Source organism: Ipomoea triloba, chromosome 9 (assembly GCF_003576645.1).
Source record: "Ipomoea triloba cultivar NCNSP0323 chromosome 9, ASM357664v1".
NCBI classification, from domain to species: domain Eukaryota; kingdom Viridiplantae; phylum Streptophyta; class Magnoliopsida; order Solanales; family Convolvulaceae; genus Ipomoea; species Ipomoea triloba.
The window spans coordinates 15,001,068-15,022,121 of NC_044924.1; the positions used below are offsets into that span (position 1 = coordinate 15,001,068).

At 36.7% G+C, this 21,054-nt stretch overlaps 2 protein-coding genes across 5 annotated transcripts; one reads left to right on the forward strand and one right to left on the reverse strand.

Annotated features, from left to right (window-relative positions):
- The first annotated feature begins 1,542 nt into the window (after positions 1–1,542).
- On the forward strand, positions 1,543–12,894 carry LOC116028868 (non-specific phospholipase C4-like). The gene is made up of 4 exons (XM_031270710.1): positions 1,543–2,259; positions 9,527–9,936; positions 12,032–12,205; positions 12,374–12,894. Exons 1-4 carry the CDS (start codon positions 1,610–1,612, stop codon positions 12,727–12,729), a joined length of 1,590 nt encoding a protein of 529 aa, XP_031126570.1. The 5' UTR covers positions 1,543–1,609; the 3' UTR covers positions 12,730–12,894.
- A 3,475-nt stretch (positions 12,895–16,369) lies between these two features.
- Positions 16,370–20,628, reverse strand: LOC116030389 (putative cysteine-rich receptor-like protein kinase 20). 4 transcript variants are annotated; one of them, XM_031272622.1, is made up of 13 exons: positions 20,478–20,628; positions 20,278–20,381; positions 20,018–20,145; positions 19,480–19,690; positions 19,158–19,254; positions 18,888–19,041; positions 18,513–18,805; positions 18,342–18,379; positions 18,123–18,265; positions 17,811–18,012; positions 17,490–17,730; positions 16,951–17,104; positions 16,370–16,868 (listed from the first exon to the last, which is right to left on the reverse strand). In XM_031272622.1, the coding sequence occupies exons 2-13, from the start codon at positions 20,351–20,353 to the stop codon at positions 16,557–16,559; spliced, it is 2,049 nt and encodes a 682-aa protein (XP_031128482.1). In that variant the 5' UTR covers positions 20,354–20,381; positions 20,478–20,628; the 3' UTR covers positions 16,370–16,556. The 4 variants fall into 4 exon arrangements, with proteins under 4 accessions (XP_031128482.1, XP_031128481.1, XP_031128480.1 ...); XM_031272621.1 differs by having other exon boundaries at positions 18,888–19,044; XM_031272620.1 differs by having other exon boundaries at positions 19,158–19,395.
- Between the last annotated feature and the right edge of the window lie 426 nt (positions 20,629–21,054).

Consider the following 21,054-nt stretch of genomic DNA (forward strand, 5'->3'; position numbering starts at 1 on the left):
AGCCAAGGATCGAACCATTGACCTTTGGTTAGGGATGAATGAGTCCCTTCCACTCAACCACACCCTCCAGGTTATGAACATGAAATTATGAACATAAAGTTATAAAACTGTGAACATGGAGTTGTGAAATTGTAAATATGAAATTGTGAAATTATGAACATAGAGTTATGAAATTGTGAATATAGACCCGGGTCCACCTTGACCTTGCAAGGTAGACTCGGGTCCATGGCATAACAACTGAAAAATTTGGGATTATAGGTAATAAAAACTCTATCACTATTAGGGACGATGTTATACTAAATTTTCAGTTCTCTTGCCACATAAGGCACGCCTAGGATATGCTTTTATTATGGATATGAAATCCATAAAAGTTAGTTTTCTTCCTGTATAAGGTACTGATTTCAAATCACATACACGTAATGTTTTCTTATCCTAACCAATTCCATGAATACTTCATCCTAACCAAACTTTTAAAATTCATATATGGGCATACTATATGCAAACCAATTTGAAATGCAACTATATATAGTTCTAATTTGATTCCGGCCGAAAATACTTTTTCTCTTCTAAATTTCTCTTTAATCAAATATATTTAAAAGGAAAATGTTACTTTATTCTTATATAAGTTTTTCCTCCATGATATGACTTATATTCATTGATGTCATGAGTAGACTAACACTACATACTTTTAATTAGAATAAACAACTCAATTAGAAACTACATAGAAAAATAATGGGAAAGAATTAAGAATAGTGTCTATTTTATGAAGGAATAAGGGTCAAATAGGCCATTGAACTACAGGTCAAAATGCAATTAGGCCATCGAACTCAAAAAGAATGCAATTGGGTCCTTGAACTACACAAAATCATGCAATTTGTTCTAAAATGACTTGTTTTACCTGCTTTGCTGGTTACCAATTTAAAAAGTAATATTTTAAAATAATTTTAAATAAAATAATGAATTAAAATTAAACTTTAACATTTATATATATATATATAAAAAAACACTCCACGTCGGAGACATTCGTCTCCGGCCGGAAGTTTTTTTTTTATTTTAATTTTAATTAATTATTAATTATTTTAAAATATTATTTTTAAAATTGGTAACCAGCAATGCAAGTAAAACAAGTCATTTTGGATCAAATTGTATGATTTTGTATAGTTCAGGGATCTAATTGTATTATTTTTTAGTTTGATAGCCTAATTACATTTTGGTGTATAGTTCAAATGGCTTATTTGACCTTTATTCTTTTTATTAAAAATACAATAAGATAGTGACATATTAAAAGGGAAGAAATATTGAATGTAGGATATATACATTGAATTTTAAATATTCATTGGAATAAACCAAGTCATCAACTTAAACCTACACGTTGTTCATATATATTGTTTCGCAATATTAGGAGGAAGAAGAAGTAAGTTGTGATCATTGGATAGCCATCGATCTCAATCAAATCAAAGGTCAATCGCTTGTATCGCAAGCCTTAATTTTTTAAATTTCCCCAGGCCACATAGGTTCTTTCTTTAACCATTGATTCTAGAACCTCTAAACCCCTTAAACGAGCATTAATTAATCTTTCAGAGAAGAGAAAGAAGAAGAAGAAGAAAATATGGGTCCCTCTTCAGAGATTTCAGATGGCTCAACATTTCCGATCAAAACTGTTGTTGTGCTGGTCCAAGAAAACCGGTCATTCGATCACATGCTGGGTTGGATGAAAAGCCTGAACCCCGAAATCAACGGCGTGACCGGAAACGAGTCCAACCCGCTCCCCACCTCGGGCGGCGCCCAAAGCTCGACGAACGACGTCGTTTTATTCGGGAACAAGTCGCAGTACGTTGATCCGGACCCGGGCCACTCGATCCAAGACATCTACGAGCAAATATTCGGGGCGCCTTGGAGCCAAGACTCGGCCGGCGAGAAACTGGAGGCGAGCATGCAAGGGTTCGCGGCGAACGCTGAGAGGAATGAGGAGGGGTTGTCCGGCGCGGTGATGAACGGGTTCGTGCCGGAGGCGGTGCCGGTTTACAAGGAGCTTGTGAGGGAATTCGCGGTGTGTGATCGGTGGTTCGCCTCCGTCCCCGCGTCCACGCAGCCGAATAGGCTGTTCGTGCACTCCGCCACGTCGCATGGCGCCACCAGTAATGACACCAACAAGTTGATCCAAGGTTTCCCGCAGAAGACAATCTTTGAGTCCATGGATGAAGCTGGATACTCCTTTGGGATTTACTATCAGTATCCACCCTCCACACTCTTCTACCGGTACGTGCGTATACTAATTAATTAATCATCTCTCTCGATCGATCGATCGATCTTTTTTTAGTTTTATTTTTAATTTTTTTAAAGAGATTCAGATATATATTTTAAAAGATAAGTTAATACCATTTTGGGTCTAATTGATGGATTTCAATAACTTGGGACCCGGGTAGTCCGAATTAATAAACTCAATTATGTTAAAGGACTAGACAAGAAATATGTAATAATAGGACAATGACTAGACAAGATAAGATCAACCAGACAAGAAATATGTAATAATAGGACAATTAGAGTATATCATGGGGATAATGTCGTATTAATAAGAGATAATGCTATTATAATAGTGAGAATCGTATAATAACAAGACAAGTATGTTCTTAGGAAAATAAGTATGTTCTTAGGACAAGATGTGTCTTAATGAGACATGGAAGAGTGTTTTTATACCCTCCTTCGACCCTAACTATCCCCGAAAAGAGGCGGACGGTTGCAACAACCTTGGACCTCCATTAGAGCCGAGAAAACCACGTCAACCAAAGATCCTAGGGCTCAGGCGAGATGACCTCTCGGAGAGGTTGGCCCAAGTTTGGGCCGAGTCTAGGACTCGGCCTAGGTGACGTCTTGGAGAGGTCGGCCTGGACCTGGGCTCGGCCGAACTAGGCTCGGCCGGGTTAGGGTCGACCGGGTGCGGTTCCGAATTTCCACCGACGCTTGCATCTCACTTTACCTGCCGAGTGGATCTGTAACGGGTCTATTTATGATTTATCCATCAATAATATTTTAGCAGTTTAAACACGTTTAGTTCTAAACATTCAAATTAATCACATGGTCCTTAGACTTTTAAATTGTTACCATTCGTGATCCAAGACCAATATTGGTCCTTCTAGGACCCTAGAAGGACCACGGCTAATTATGTTTTGAAAGCTGAAGGACCATGTGTAGTGATTAACTTGCACCAAAGATGGTAACAATTTGAACAATTTAAAAGTTGAATGACCAATTTAAAAGTTAATAAAAGTAACAGAATCGCTATACACCACCATATCACATTAACTCTTTAAAAGGTATACCTAGGATTGAATTCCTAATTCTAATATTTGAACCACAACATATACGACAATTAAGGTAGGGCTGTTAACGAACCGAACATAAACGAATGGAGGTTGTTCGTGTTCGTTTGTTAAGGATTTTGGGGTGTTCGTGTTCGTGTTTGTTTGTTAAGGTTTTTGAAAATTCTGTTCGTGTTTATTTGTTAAGCGTTCGTTAGTGTTCGTTAACGTTCGTGAACACGTTCACAAACATGTTCATTTACGTTCATGAACACGTTCGTGAACATTTAATAACCAAACACCTGCACATGTTCATGAACAAAATTTGTTTGTGAACAATAAATAATCTACGTTCATGAACAATTTATATGTTTGTAAACATGTTTGCAAACATTATTAAACGAACATTAAACGAGCTTGTTCGCGGACATTACTAAACGAACACAAATGAGCTTGTTCACGAACACTACTAAACGAACACAAACGAGCTTGTTCGCGAACACTTAGCAAACGAGCTTATCACTGTTCAGACTCTGTTCGTTTATTAACCGAGCTCTAAATTTTGTTTGTTAATGTTCGTTTACCTTAACAAACGAACATAAACGAACGCTTACCAAACTCGAACACGAGTAGTTTGTCGAAAGCTCTATTCGCCTAAATTAAGGATGTTTATCCGTCAACTCATGGCCGGCCCGTGGTGATGAGAACTATTATATTCTAATTTCTAGTAATGAAGATGGAGATATTCTTGACGTAAGGGAATATTTGATCAATACTCCCTCCATAAAGAATAATGGGTTAATTGACGGTGCTTTCCTTGCGAGTTGCGATTGAAAAGAGTTTATTACCAAAATGGTCCCTCGACTATTGCGAAATTACCAATTTGGTTCTCAATAATTTTTCTTGACCAATTAAGTCCCTCGACTTTGAAAAATTTAACCAATTTGGTCCTCCGTTTATTTTTTTGTTAGACATCCGTTAAATCAGGACCAAATTGGTAATTTTGCTATAGTCAAGGGACCAAATTGGTAATTAATTTTTGGGATAAAATACAAATAAGTCATCGTACTATTTGGAAACAAGCAATTACGCCATCCAACTCAAATAATCCCAAATAAACCATTGAACTCAAAAAAATAAAGCAATTGAGCGACTAAAACCGAAAAAAAAAGAGAGCAATTAACCCATTTTAAAAATTTCCGGCGACAAATTTCGGCACCGACAATCATTTCCAATCGTCGCCGCCGGTCGCCATTTCTGGGTCGGTGTCGAAATTTGTCACCGAAAATTTTAAAAATGGGTTAATTGCTTTTTTTTTTTGGGTTGCAGTGGCTCAATTGCTTTATTTTCTTGAGTTCAATGCCTTATTTGGCGGTTATTTGAGTTGGATGACCTAATTACTTGTTCCCAAATAGTACGATGGCTTTATTGTAGTTTATCCCTTAATTTTTCACTTAAATGGTCCCTTGACTATAGCAAAATTACTAATTTGGTCCTGATTTAACGGATATTAACGAAAAAATAAACGGAGGACTAAATTGGTTAAAATTTTCAAAGTCGAGGGACTTAATTGGTCAAGAAAAATTGTTGAGGATCAAATTGGTAATTTCGCAATAGTCGAGGGACCATTTTGGTAATAAACTCGATTGAAAACATCTCATCATCCATCTCGCTCTTTCCTCATTCAGAACTGTCTTTTGCCTTTTAATATTGGCTTACCTTTTTTTTTTTGAAATCAAACGAATAACATTGATTAATGCAAAAGACCGGAAATCAAGTCAGGAGGGACAGAGTCCCAATACAGAAAACTGGCCTGAGCACTGGGCTCATTTGCAAGAGTATGAGAAATAACGTTTGCTGAACGTGTAATGAATGAAATAAAGCAGCTATTAAAAGTCGAAATTGTCGCTTTGCATGCATCTAGCAGAAGCCCCACGTATGAGAAAGAATCTGTAGCAAAATGTAGCATTGAGTTGAGTTGCGCACAGTCCGTGAGGAACGTGACGTCCATCAACCCTCTTTCGCGAACCCATGTTAGCGCTGCCTTACATGCCGCTGCCTCCGCCATCAATGGAGAAAAACAGTCCGGAAGGGGCCCCGAACATGCAGCTGTGAATTCGCCTTGTGCCGAGAAAAGCACCGCACCGAAGGAGGCCTTGCAGGTGTGAGGGTGCAGGCTGGCGTCGAAGTAGCAAGTAGGGCGTTGCGGCTGAGTGTGTGTGGCTCCTCCAGCGTCGTAGGAAACTGCTGTGGCTGGAGAGTGGGTATTTCGCCATGCATGAAGAGAGGCTGACGCCATTGATACAACTTTGCGAGGCAGCGGCAGAGCACCATCCCAAACAGCCGAATTTCGTGCCCTCCAAATATAGTAAAGCAGTGCCATAACATAACCAATCTCCTGTTCAGTCAACGAGTTCAGCACATCAGAGAACCACATACAAAAAGAGTCCCTAACTATAGACAAGGTAGGTAAAGATGCCACATGCCAAACAAGTTGAGAATAATCACACATAACTAAAGCATGCATAACATCCTCATGAACTTGCCCACACATTGGACATGTAGGATCAACCTCCACCCTCTTCAAAAGCAAGTTGGTGGTAACAGGAAGAATATCACTCAAGGCTCTCCAAAGAAAAGTCTTCCACTTGGGGGGGACTTTAATTTTCCAAAGAGAGTTCCATTGATTAAAGGCTCCCATTGGACCATTAAAATCACCAACAATGGCCCTGTAACCTATCTTAACAGTATAAATGCCTTTGGGGTCCCCATACCAATACCAAGAATCTCCGTAAGCTGGCGAAATTGGAATTTTAATAATGCGTGAGACATCACCAGGGTCGAAAGTATCATTCAGAATAGACAAGTCCCACCTACCGCTATCTTCATCAATTAGGCTCGAGACTAGGGAGCCAGTAAGATACACAGGCATGGGAGTAGTCAGCATTGGATCTGGACCATCAGGTAACCATAGGTGTCCCCAAATTTGAGTTGAACGTCCATTTCCAATTCTCCTCCGCACTCCACTACAGATTAGAGTATGGGCTGCCATGATACCTCGCCAACAATAACTAGGATTGTTGCCAATGGTTGCATCCAAAAAAGAAGTTGTGGGAAAGTAACGCGCCTTATAAACTCGGGCAACAAGGGATTGGGGCATAGTGAGGAACCGCCATGCCTGCTTGCCCAGCATAGCCAGATTAAAAGCCCTGAGATCCTTGAACCCCAAGCCACCAAATTTTCTTGGTACACATAACCGGTCCCACGCTTTCCAGTGTATCGCTCTATATCTCCCTGTACCCCACCAGAATCGGTTCATGGCTCTCTGGATAGATAAACAAACCGACTCAGGCAATAGGAAAACACTCATTGAGAAAGTGGGCATAGCTTGTGCCACACTTTTCAACAGCACTTCCTTCCCTGCTTGTGATAGGAGTTTTTTGTTCCACGAATTAACTCGTTGCCTGATCTTATCCTCAATAAAAGCAAAAGTTGCCTTTCTGTTTCTCCCAACAAAAGCAGGAAGACCCAGATATTTACCAAAGTTTGCTGCCTAAACCACTCCCAAAATTGCCGCCACTTCCTCTCTATGTTCCACCATAGTATTCCTGCTAAAACAGACACTAGATTTATGGTAGTTGACAACCTGTCCAGACATTTCCTCATATCTATTCAAACACTGTTTAACAGCTCCTGCCTCCTGGGCATTGGCCTTAAAGAACAGCAGACTGTCATCAGCAAATAACAGATGGGAAACTGGGGGAGCCCCTCTAGCCACCCTACAACCATGAATAGTACCAACAGCCTGAGCCTGTTGTAGCAACAAAGAAAGTCCCTCCGCACAGATTATGAATAAATATGGAGAAAGCGGGTCACCTTGCCTTAGCCCTCTAGTGGGGACAATATGACCAGTAGGAACACCATTAACCAAGAAGCTATATGACACCGTGGTGACACATAGCATAATCAAATTAACCCAGCGGTCAGAAAAGCCCAGAGCAGACAACATTCCTCGCAAAAAAGGCCACTCCATCCTGTCATATGCCTTTGCCATATCCAACTTTAGGGCACCCCATCCTACCAAACCACTATGCTTTATGTGCAAATAATGTCCCACCTCCGCAGCAACCAGAATATTATCAGTTATGAGTCTGTTAGGAATGAAAGCGCTATGGGATTCCGATATGAGGTCCCCCAGTAGGTATTTCATTCTGTTAGCCAGAACCTTCGCCATAATCTTATAAATTACATTACACAAAGCTATCGGCTTTAAATCAGCCACGGACTCCGGTACACATTTTTTAGGAATCAACACTACATTCGTATCATTTAGCCCAGCCGGAAAGTGCAAGTATTCAAACAATCAATCACAAATTGAGACACATCAGCCCCTACGACATCCCAGTAGTGCTGATAGAACCCCGGGTTCATCCCATCTAGGCCCGGAGCCTTATCAGGAAACATTGCAAAAAGAGCAGCTTTAATTTCCTCATGTTCAAAAGGACGCAACAGATGTTCATTGTCAGCTTGTGATTCACGTGGGTTTACAGAGGTGAAAAAAGATTCCAGCATAGAGGAGCCAGAAGACTTGAAAATGTTTTCAAAGTAATCTAGCACAACAGATTTCATAGCATCACCCTCCACCCACACCCCAGCATCATTTTTGAGCCTATGTAAATGATTCTTTTTCCTACGGGCAGAAGCGTACCTATGATAGAATTTAGTGTTTGCGTCAGCCCCTTTTAGCCAGTGTTGCTTGGCCCTTTGTCTCCAGAAGACATCCTCCTGTGCCTCAAGACGGCCTAACTGATCCTCAACCCGACGAAACTCAGCCAAAGCAGCTGGGTCACGCGAGTCTCTCAAACTCAATTGGGTCCTCCGGAGATGCCTGATCTGTTCTCCAAATTTGTGGAAGTGATCTCTCCCCTATCTCTGAAGCTTCTCACCGCAGAACTGCACACAGTCAAGCAGACCTTTCGGCCTACCTTCCTGCCAAGCGGACTGCACCACCTCCCTGCATCCCTCATCCAGGAGCCATGCCATCTCAAACTTGAACCCCTTGCGCCTCCCACCACTCCGACTCCCTTCACCTATATGATTTAAGAAAAGGGCTGAATGGTCAGAAGTACGGGTCAAGATATTCTCCACACGGGCATCCTCCAACTGGCTACACCATCCAGAAGTAGCAAACACCTTATCCAATTTCTCCTCCATCTACTCCTCCGAGCCCTTCCCTCTTTCCCATGAATATTGATAGCCTCGCAAAGGTAGTTGAAACAACTCACAATCATCCACAGCCTCCCCAAAACCGCGAAGGAGACTGTCCGGGTGCGGATTACCACCCCTCTTCTCATGTTGATATTGGAGATCATTGAAATCCCCAATAACCACCCATAGCAAAGCAGACCTAGTAGCCAAGGACCGGAGGAGGTCCCACGCTTCCCTTCGCCTACTCCGCTCAGGGTACCCATAATAACATGTCATCCGCCATCGTGGCAAGTCCGCCATACCCACCTCCACATCGATATGATTCTTAGAAAAACTTATCAAACTAGCTGAGTGGTTCCTCCTCCAAAACAAAGCCAAACCCTCACTCAACCCCACATTGTCGACATAAAATATTGGCTTACCTTTAATTTCACTACATTATTGTTTGCCACCTTCTTTAATTTCTTTCCATGGATATATAATAGAGCAAATACCAATTTTGGTCTCACGACTATTAGCAAAATGACAATTTTGGTCCACATGTTTAACTTTTACCAATTTTGGTCCCACAACTGTTGTTTTAGTATCAATTTTCATACACGACTATTATTTTAGTGCTAAAATTCATCGTGCCGGTCATTCATCCGTTTAAAACGTGCAAAAATCTAAAATTTTTAAGGGTATTTTCGTCATTTTCAACTTAATATCCAATTTGAGTATGAATAAATAGATTTAAGTTCACTGATTCCGGTGATCTCATTCCAGCTGATACTGGAGTTTCTTGAACCAACTCGATAGTAGGGGAGGTGCGGCTGCCTCTTCTGGTTCCCGTCCTCTCTTATACTTTTTGGTACTTCGTTCGAGTAGATCTTAGTCTTCGTTTACCTTAATAAAGAAACATAAACAAATGCTTACAAAACACGAACATGAGTAATTTATCAAAAATTTTGTTAGCTAACACTCAATTAGTACAAAGTAGTAAAATGTCTTGCCCATAACATGACTATTGTTGTTATCAGGAACCTTAGAAAATTGAAGTACATTAAGAACTTCCACCAGTTTGATATTCACTTCAAGACTCATTGTAAGGAGGGTAAGCTGCCCAACTATGTGGTAGTTGAACAACGTTATTTTGACTTGAAAATATTACCTGGGAACGACGACCACCCCTCCCATGATGTGTTTGAGGGCCAAAAATTCGTTAAAGAAGTTTATGAAGCGTTGAGATCCAGTCCTCAATGGAACGAAATGTTGTTCCTAATCGTATACGATGAGCATGGTGGGTTCTACGATCATGTGCCCACTCCGGTCACCGGAGTCCCAAATCCCGATGGCTTAATCGGCCCTCAACCTTACAATTTTCAGTTTGATCGCCTTGGCGTTAGGGTTCCGGTTATTATGGTTTCTCCTTGGATTGAACGAGGAAAAGGTACACCTATCTTAATACCATGACTTTATTTTATATTTAAATTCATTATATTAACTATACGCAAATAAATTTACCTATAATAATATGAATTATGCTAGGCACCCCTAATTTTACAATTCACAGAATACCACTCTATGATGTGACATAATGTCGCAATCCTAGACATTAATAGAATTAAAATTAAAATTAAAAAAGAAAAACCAATGCCTATAATGTTGTCACATACCCATGGTTAGAAAAAATCGCTAGGCGCTCTGGGAGCGCCTAGCGCCTAGGACGCCTAGCCGGGGATTAATCGGCGCCTAGGCGCCCGTGTATTTTTTATTTTATTTTTTATTTTTTAAAAATTTGTTTAACTATTTTTAATTTTTTAAAGACTAATAATTATAAATTATATAATATTTTAATAGTTAATACTAAAATATTAAATATTAACCTAAAAAATATCTAAAGTTTTTACAATTTAGGATTATTTCGCTCAAAACGATGTTGTTTTGAGTGAAATAACCCATTAAAAAAAAAAAAGAACAATAGTTAATCGACCAACTAGAAGGCCTAGTCGGTCTAGTCGACGCCTAGGCGGTCAGCGCCTAAGCAGCCTAGGCGTTGCTTTGGCGGCCTAGGCGGAGCTTAGGCGGTCGCCTAGCCAGCCAGCCGCCTAGACCACCATTTAATGTGATATGCTAGGCAGCCTAGGCGTTGCTTTGGCGGCCTAGGCGGAGCTTAGGCGGTCGCCTAGCCAGCCAGCCGCCTAGACCACCATTTAATGTGATATGCTAGGCGGTCGACCAGCACCTAGGCGAGATTTTTGCAACACTGTACATACCTGGTTGATTTGTGAATAGCAAAATTAGAGGTAATTAGCATTTTTCTAATAATATACACATATACAGATATTCAAATTATCATTAATATTCAAACAGTTTTAGCTCAATTCGCTAATTTACCATTTTCCAATTTTCACTCTCAACTATCTATTTACTATACCAAATGAAGCACAAAGAGTCAATACCGCAGTGCACCGCCTCCACTGAGGCTCGAGAGCCAATACCGCACCGCCTCTATTGAGACTCGAACCCACCCCCTCCCATATGGAGGTGCAACCGAGTGCCACTAGATCACAAGGTCTTTGGCTTTGTTTTTTTTTTTTAATTATTATTATTATTATTTATTATTTGGTATAAATAACTTCTTTATTTTTAAATTAAATTACAAAAAAAATAACCATGTAACATAATTTTTTATGTAATAAGTATATAATTTAAAAAAATATTTTTAATTAAAATTTTATAATTATTAATTTAATTAAATTTTGAATGATATAGTTACAATTATAATTTATATAATTAAAATATTATTTTATATATATTAGTGGGTCCATAAAAATAAACTTTTAAAAACTCAAACTGTTGGGAAGATGAGTTTTTGAGATTGAGTTAAATAATGTATTATGAGGTGAATGTTGGGAGCCCACAAAATTATTTGAGAAAAAATTTCAATTGCTTGTCTAAAGAGCAAGTCAAAATTTAGACAACTTTTGGTAGGAAAATTTTGACTTTTTCTTATAATAATTTTAAATGTTGGTGTTGTTGTTATATTTTGAAAATGAGTTATAATTTTAGAGAAGTAGAGAAAATAGTGTTAAATTGCAAATTTTATGACAGTATGATTTATTTTATTAAAAATAAGAGAAATTACAAGAATAATGATAGTCGCCTAAAAATCATTTGCTCTATTCAAAACAGCTTATGGTTACAATTTTTTTTTTGTTTTTTAAATTCAATGGGTAATACGTCATCTGGCCGATTTTTTTTATTTGCGTGGCCCTGTGTTGGTAAATAAGTGAGACCCTATCAAAATATAAATAAACTACAAATTAAAGAAAAATTACAAAGAAAAAAATGTAAAAAACTTAATTTTGGGCCAATGTAATCACAAATACATATACTAATTATTAGGTCAAGTTGGACTAGGGATCCCAAAATTTTGAGGCCCTGTACTGTTGCCATTTTGCACGCTCTAAAATCCGGCACCGTACGTCATGATCTTGTATTATAATGGTTTTTACTGATTACAAAATATTGGGATTGTCCAGTGGTGCATGGACCTACTTCAGGACCATTCCCTAACTCAGAATACGAGCATTCTTCTATTCCAGCAACGGTGAAGAAAATTTTCAATTTGAACCAGTTTCTTACTGAGCGGGACGCATGGGCAGGCACATTTGAGACTGTCATAACTAGAACTACTCCAAGAACAGATTGCCCAGGTTAATTAAACTACTTCTTTTTCTTCTCTGCTTTAATTTGCATTTTTAAACTAAATAAATATATTTGCTTAATTTTTACTCCATCTCAACTAAAAGTCTAAGCTGATAATTGGAATTTTATATATTATTTATGCTCAACATGCTTTCTTGACGTATACAATACTGCAGAAACATTGGCACAACCAGTGAAATTACGGTCGGCCGAAGCGAAAGAAGATGCAAATTTGACAGAGTATCAAAAAGAGATGGTGCAGATGGCAGCTGTTCTATGTGGAGACCACATGAAAGAAGACTACTATCCCCATAAGTTGGTAGAGAATATGAGTGTCGCAAAAGCTGCAGATTACTCTCATCAGGCCTTCAACAAGTTCTTAAATGATTGCGAGAATGCAAGGCAGCGTGGGATCCATGAAGATCATTCCATTGTTGCATTGTCAAAAGAACCGTCTTCGCCCAAAACCACTCCCAGGAAACCCAAATCCTTTGCTTCCAAGTTCCTTTCCTGTATTGCTTGTGGCCGGTAATTTATTCATTAGCTTTGATATAATTCATGGTTTGTATGGACAATACTTTTTTTTTTCCTATTATTTGGGTATATGATTTGTATTATTTGGCAAATGTAACTAAATTAAAAGGATTCTATTTTCTCTTTTGAATTTATTTTAATATAATGTTTTTGTTAGAATGGATTTGTTGTTCCCGTTGGCCTTTAACTCCTAACCGGTGAATGGTGAATTGCAGAGTTATGAACAAACTAAGCTAGAGAGAATAGAGCCAAGGAGAAGGGGGAGCATTTCTTTATTCACTAATCATCCACATTACATCATAGGAATACAATATATATAATACTAGTAATAAACACCCATCGTTATATAATTAAGTTACAACTGTTACAATGTCCCAAATAATAGCCACAAATATTATTTATAACAGTTTTATATTCATTGTTTATTTATGAATTAGCTGACCTTAAAATAAATGAATTAACTTCGTAATAAGTACAAAAAAATCTTTTCAAAGTAGTGCCACATTAAAAGAAAATTCAGAAGAGGATGTAATGTAGTACTGTCAAAGCGGGCTGGCCCGCCCCATTAGGCCCTCTCCACTGTGCGCCTATTTTTTGGCTGGCTTTTACGGGTCGGCCTGTTAGGCCCGCAGGCTAGAATTCATACAACCCTAGCCCGCCCCATGCGGGTCGGCGGGTCCAATACTTTTTTTAAATTATAGTGTGTACACATGAATATATATTCATGTGTACAGTACGTGTACACATGAATATATATTCATGTGTTCACGTATACATGAATATATATTCATGTGTACGGTACGTGTACACATGAATATATATTCATGTACACAATACATACGTGTACACATGAATATAAATATATATTCATGTGTACATGAATATATATTTATATTCATGTGTACAATGTGTGTGTATATATATATAACTATTTTCTTTTTTTTTACTTGGCCCGCGGGCCGGCCCGCGACCCGCGCGGGTTAGTCCGCGCAGGCCGCGGGTCAATTCCGGCCCGCCCCATTAGGCCCGCATTATTATTATTATTATTATTATTATTATTATTATTATTATTATTATTATTATTATTATTATCATTATCATTATCATTAGAGTCATTTTTATTTTTGGTCCTACTGTTATTAGGGCACTGCTAATTTTAGTCCACTTCATTAATTTTTGTCACATTGCGGCCAATCTTATTTAGTCATTGCCACTTTTAGTCCCCCGTTAAAATTTTTGTCAAATAACCGTCCAAAATAATGGTATTTTGGTCTTTTCATGGTGAAACGGTCTCGCACAAGTTTTTGCCTAATAATAATAATAGTAATAATAATAATAGAAGTGGCAGTATAGGCTGTACATCACTTCTATTGTTATTATTTGAATTCCACTTTACAAGTGGTAAAGTGTTTCCTTTATGAATTGAGTTCTACCATGCATATTCTTTTTTTTTTTTCTTCTTTTTTTTTTTTGAGTAATATTGACTCCACAAATATAGCATATCAATATTGACTCTACTGAAACTCAAACCTATGACTTCCCATTTGAGAAAGTCACTTTATGCCAATTGACCATATGATCTTTGGCTACCATGCATATTCTTAAATTCTACTTCTTTAAATTTGTGAAAGAGAGTAAAAGTTAAGAGTATAAAATTGGACTCTTCCTTGTGAATTATAAAGACAAAAGCAGGCTGACTCTGGTGGCTTCTTTGGTTCAAGAAAATAAGTTGTTAGGAGGATTTATTTCTTAAATTTGAAGTTTCATTTTGTTTCCTTGATCAAAAATTTATTCTATGAAAAAATGAACTCCATAGTTTCTTTGGGTATTTTATACTCCATACTTATTTGAGAAAAAAAAAAATTTTATATGGATTTCTATATTACGTTTGTCACAATAATTTTACAGTGCACTATGGTTCAATATGATAATGTTAAGCCAATTAAATTAAATTATGATTGTGGTATTACTATCGGTATCGTTAACATTAAATGTTGCTATGTACAGAAACTTTATTTATTTTTATATATTATAGGTTCATTATTTGTATATTATATGTTCATTATTTGAACACATGCAAAATAATATAAAACAGATTGAATGTTAATTGATTATCTGAACATGTACAAAACTAAAGGTGGCCGGGAGAAGTAAATTACTACTACCATACCATCGCAATGAAGAATAAGAAGCTAAGGAGAAAATTCTTAAAGCAAAGAAGCAAACAAAAGTTTTGATTGTTAACAAGAGTTAAAACATAGTTTAATAAAATAAGAAAAAGAAATGAACAAAATGAAGTTGTTTCAATGCTTGGTGAAGTCATGTGGAGTGTGGACCATGATCCATATTAAAATTTGCTCATATATTTTTATAATGTAAAGAAATTTGAGTCTTTATATTTAACTTTTAATAATTTATTTTCTAATTACACAATTAAATCAATATTTCAAATATTTTATTTTCTATTAAATTTAAATTTAATTCTTTTCACAAACCAAACCTAGTTGGAAACAAGGGAATAAAAGGTAAAATTGCAGATCAAAATTTTAGCCACCAATGACTATTTAAGTATTTTTCCAACGAGTGAATTAACTTAATGGCAAAATTTCCACATTCATTTTAATTTTTTTTTTTCAAAATTATTTTTCTCTCAAAACCCTTTATTCTCCCAACCCTCATAACTTCATTACCCTTTGAAATGAATAATGCGAATACAAGAGCCTTCGTGCAAATAAATAAGCTCTCTAGCAACACATTCTATTATTTTGTAACGCTTCTCCCAATCTAAACATCCGTGTTTTAATAGGTCTGCATGTCAACATTTAATTGAAAAGATATAGTCTCAAATTCTCAAACCAAAGTGAAAGACATATTTGAGATCTATTGCCGAACAAAATGTCGTCAAGGCTGTCATTAGAAAAGTTCATATACCAGAAGTATATCTATTCCCATGTTGAAGCTTGGCAATTAAAGTCACCTTATCTTTGAACAATCTCTTTACAACTTGTTGTCCGTCTTCAATTGTACACTGAAAAATAAAACTATATGATAAATGTTTTGATTCTTCAAGCATGGGGATGCGAAAGTTTAAAGAAGAGAAATAGGAAGCAAAGGAATCTGTAGTAGAAGTTTTTGAATTCTTCATGCATTTAATACGGCTCAAATAGGGCAGAAACTAATGCGGCGTCTCCCTCATCTCATTCGGCATCATGTTAATAACCATATTAATGTACGTAAATGCTAAATTTAATTACCTTATATACCATGCTAAAACCTCCTATTCCTATCTTCTCCTATCTCTAGTGTTATTTTTATACTTGAATAGTGTGGTTTGATATACCGTCCTTATAGTGTGGACAATGGGTCATGGTTGATACTGCAGTTGTGTTGAAAGGATATTGTAGTTGTGTTGAAACGATATTGCAGTTGTGTTGAAAAGAAACTGTAGTTGTGCGGAACAGAGGTCGTTCATCCGTTCAACACAACTGGTTGTGGACCATGGTCCATGATATAATTTGCGGTCATTGAGTAGTTTGAACGGAGAACATTGCCATTTGAGAAAAATCAAAATACTTATCTCCGATAATTTACTAAAAATAATACAAGTTGTGCACTAAAAGTGATATACAATTTAAAAGTTTAGAAACAAAACTAAAAATATTATAACAATAATTATGAGGCTGGATAAAACTATGTAGAATGACCTTTCACACAAATATCAGTATTCAAAAACTATACAAAACCAAAAGCAATTGCAAGAAACAGCAGTATGCTAGTGTATGCGCTTGGATTGATGAGTTTGGTATCACTTAATTAGGAAGCTATCTATCTGAGATACTCATCATCTTCACTAACTGACATCTCATTGATTGAACCCTCTGAACAGACGGTGCTGCAATCATCATCAAGTCCAGGCGGGGCTAGTTCAGGCGGGGCTAATGGTACTGGAATACTCATAGATAAGTTGCTTAGCATTTGAACAACTTCACTCATTGTTGGTCTGTCTTCGGGCTCTACTTGAATACACAACAAAGCAATTTGGATGCATTTAATTATATCATTCACTGGACTTGATATACCTCTCAACATTGGATGTATTAGATTTGAAGAAGACCCATTTGTCCATTGTTTCCAAGCCTGTAATAACAATAGTCACATGCTATTTATGAAAATTCAATTTGTTACACATATGCATCTCGATACTGATATTTATACTTACATAACTTGAAAGGAGATTAGTAGTAGTTCCTTCATTTTGTACATGCATACGATTTTGTCCAGTTATAATTTCCAAGACTAACACTCCAAAACTATATACGTCTGTTTTAATAGAGAATTCACCGTTGAGATAATATTCCGGTGCTATATATCCACTGCGATGTGAAAGAGATAAACATGTTAGGTTAAAAATGAAATATTGAGCTAATAAAGAATGTACATGAGGAGTGTACATTTATAATAATATAGATAAGCTAAAAATTAACTAAATCTCAACAAATATAACAACTTGATAGCATGGTTATCTTCAATGTGTTACTCCAATAAGTTGACTAATTAAATTACTTTGAGATGCATTAATTTAGTATTTTTTTTTTTTGAATATTATTGACCCTGTTACTTTCTCAAGTTACTGAAGCCCAACAAAGTCAACATTGCCCCCACTGAGGCTCGAACCCATGACTTCCCACTTGGGAGAATCACTTCATGTCGCTTGACTACAAGGCCTTTGGCTGCATTAATTTAGTATGAAGTACTTACTAGGTCCCCACGATTCCGGTAGGTGAAGAGCTTTCAGTTTCATCTAAAGCAAAGGACCAGGCAAGGCCAAAGTCTGCAAGCTTTGGATTCAAATCTGCATCTAGCAAAATGCTTCTAGCTTTGACATCACGATGAGCAATGCGAAGACGAGAGTCTTCATGCAAATAAACAAGCCCTTTGCCAATGCCTTCTATTATTTTGTAACGTCTCTCCCAATTCAAATATCCACATTTTATAGGATCTGCATGTCAATATTTAACTTAAAACATATGGTTTCAAATTCCTAAACCATACCAAGAGTCCAATTTAATAAATATTTACCAAATAAAAATCCGTCAAGGCCACCATTGGGAAGAAATTCATAGACAAGAATCATTTCTCTTCCTTCTTGGCAATAACCAAATAGCCTTACCAAATTCCTGTGTTGAAGCTTAGCTATTAAAGTCACCTCATTTTTAAATTCTAAATTACCATATTTTGGTAACCTCCTCACAGCAACTTCTAGTCCATTTTCAAGTTTTCCCTGAATTATACCAGAATTAATATAAATAACAGAGAGTTATTGCAATTTTAAATTTTTATTAAATAGTAACCATTAATTACAGTACATAGTAAAGTTAATGTTAAATTTACCTTGTATATGGGCCAATATCCCCCTTCTCCTAACTTGTTTGCTTTAGAGAAGTTATTTGTTGCGTTTTGTATGGTAATCAATTCATATTTTAGATGAGACTCCACAGGATTAATTTCAACACTTGAGCTAGATTCTTCCACAGCTTCACATAGAAACCAAGAATGATCTTTTGAGAATCTACTCATTAGGTTGCAAGTTAAAGTCTTCATGGAACTTACTCTTCACATAGCTTTTGGCCTTCTTCTTCTGCATTTTCCTAAAGATGATAAAAAACAAAAGCCGCAAACTAGATGTTACAATGGCGATGACTGTTGAAGTTATATTGCAAACACAATATTACAGAATGTGCTTGTATTGATCAGTTTGGTGTTACTTAGGATGCTACATACCTGTCATATTGATCACTAATTGACTTCACATTTTTAGTAAATTGGCTTGAAGCCTCTGAACTGATGCTGCCACGAATAAAAAGTCCCGGCTCTAGGGGTTCTGGAAGCCTTATAGATAACTTATTTAGCATTTGAAGAACTTCAATCATTTTTGGTCTATCTGCAACACTTTCTTGAACACACAGCAAGGCAATGTGGATGCATTTTGTTATCTCATCCACTGGACTTTTTATACCTCTCAACATTGGATCTATCACATTTGAAGCGGACCCACCTTTCCAATGTGTCCAAGCCTGTGAGAACACTCCAACCTATTTATATATGTCAATTAAATTTGTTATTCATATGCGTGTTGATACTCATATACATACTTACATAGCTTAAAAGCTCATCATCATTTGTAGATTCTTCATTTTGAAAATTAGAAATCCTATGTCCACTTATAATTTCCAGAATTAGCATTCCAAAACTATATACATCTGTTTTAATAGAAATTTCACCCTGCAACGTATACTCAGGTGCTATATATCTGCTGCAACATGAAGTGGATAAATGTATTAATTACTCCAGTAAGTTTAACCAAATTATAATGCAATGCATCATGTTCCAACTGCAAATTCAATTAGCTTAGTATGGAATACTTACCTGGTTCTCATGATTCTGCTTGTTGAGTCGTGAATTTTGTCTAAAGCAAACAACTTGGCCATGTCAAAGTCCACAATCTTTGGGTTCAAATCTTCATCCAGTAAAACATTACTAGCTTTGAGATTGCAATGAATAATGCGAATAAGAGAGCCTTCGTGCAGATAGACAAGCCCTCTGGCAATACATTCTATTATTTTGTAACGTCTCTCCCAACCCAAACGTTTATGTTTTACAGAACCTGCATGTAAACATTTAACTAGAAAGGCATGGCGGTCTATCAAATTCTCAAATCAAAGTGAAAGGCATGTTTGAGATCTATTACCATATAAAAAATTGTCAAGGCTGCCATTGGGAACAAATTCATATACCAGAAACACTTCTTTCCCTTCCAAGCTAAAACCAAGAAGCTTGACCAAATTCCTGTGTTGAAACTTGACCATTAGAGAGACCTCGTTTTTAAATTCTTGACTACCTCCCTTTAAATTTTTAGACAACCTCTTCACAGCAACTTGTTGTCCGTTTTTGAGTGTACCCTAAATTATTCCCGAATTAGTATTAAAAAAATCAACTATTGAGTTTTAGAAAATCAAAAGTGTATTATATCTATATGCTATGATGTAGAGCATGGGATACAGAGAGTTTAAATAAGACAGAATGAAGCTAAGCAAGAAATCTGATCCAGAAGTTCTTTAAATTCTACAAGCATGCTACACCATACAAAATCATGGAACTATAAATTGGATGAAACAGGGTAGAAACAAATGTGGCTTATTAAATGCAGTATAAATATTGGTCCATGCATGTCAAAGCGAAAACAGAGGAAACGTTAATAACCATATTAAAGTAAATGCTAAATTGACCTTGTATACAACACCAAAACCTCCTTCTCCTATCCTGTTTTTCTTGGAGAAGTTATTTGTCGCATTCTGAATAGTGATGAAATCATACTCCACAGACTCCTCCGGAAGACTAATTTCTTCCGAATCAGCTTCACACAGAAAACAAGAACGATATGATCTTTTGAGATTCAACGCACAACTAGTAACTATGAATCTTAATAAACAATAAAGTGAGGGGTATTAACAATTAGGCTGCAATTTAAAGTGTTATTGGAGCTTACAGTTTTCATAACGTTTGGGCTTCCTTCCCTTCATTTTTCTTAAGATTTGGAAACCAATCCATTTCAGGGAATCCATAAAAACTAAAATCAAGATTAGGAGAGAACTGGAAAAAAATATATATAATTATGAAGTTTAAGTAGAAGAATAATCAAAATTGAAAATATCGTAAATGAAAACGCAAATCGAAACAAATTAATACCACAGATCAGACCAGCATTCACAGTCGTCTGCTAGAATTCCCTGAGCTGCAACTGCATCATATCGTCCCAGAAGGCTTGCAGAAGCTTCCCGGCACGTACAAGCTTTTGGAAAAATGGTGTAAATGTCGAATACTACCTATTCCAGTATTACCTACGCACCAAATTCCACACATATTTCTTTTTGGCTCTTTATTTAATCATTTAGGGGGTGTTTGGTTGGATGGATTTTCTGCTTTTCCATTGTTTGGTTGGATGGAAAATATTTTTTAATGGAACTTGAATTCCCAAAAGTGAAGGAAAACAAATTCTTTGCTAGGAGTTGGTATTTTGTTTTCCTTAGAGTTTGGGAAGAAAGTATTGAGCAATTGGACAACTTTACTCTCATCAAAATAATATAATTTAACGTTCAAAAAAAAATAATATAATTTATTATCACTATTAATTGTTAAGGGCATATTGGTCTTTATATTCATAGTCCCATACCATTCCAAATCCAACCAAACAATGGAATTTATATTCCCAGTAATTTATTTTCCACCAACCAAACAATGGAATATATTTTCCTAGTAATTTGTT

Excerpts from the sequence above, each read along its gene's own strand:
- LOC116028868 (XM_031270710.1), top strand. The coding sequence starts at position 1,610 with ATGGGTCCCTCTTCAGAGATTTCAGATGGCTCAACATTTCCGATCAAA. Across the intron at positions 9,937-12,031 it reads TTGGATTGAACGAGGAAAAG|TGGTGCATGGACCTACTTCA; the intron begins GTACACCTATCT and ends GGGATTGTCCAG. Across the intron at positions 12,206-12,373 it reads TCCAAGAACAGATTGCCCAG|AAACATTGGCACAACCAGTG; the intron begins GTTAATTAAACT and ends ACAATACTGCAG.
- LOC116030389 (XM_031272619.1), bottom strand. The coding sequence starts at position 20,353 with ATGGATTCCCTGAAATGGATTGGTTTCCAAATCTTAAGAAAAATGAAG. Across the intron at positions 18,380-18,512 it reads ATTAGTGATCAATATGACAG|GAAAATGCAGAAGAAGAAGG; the intron begins GTATGTAGCATC and ends TATCATCTTTAG. Across the intron at positions 17,105-17,489 it reads ACCGGAATCGTGGGGACCTA|TGGATATATAGCACCGGAAT; the intron begins GTAAGTACTTCA and ends TTCACATCGCAG.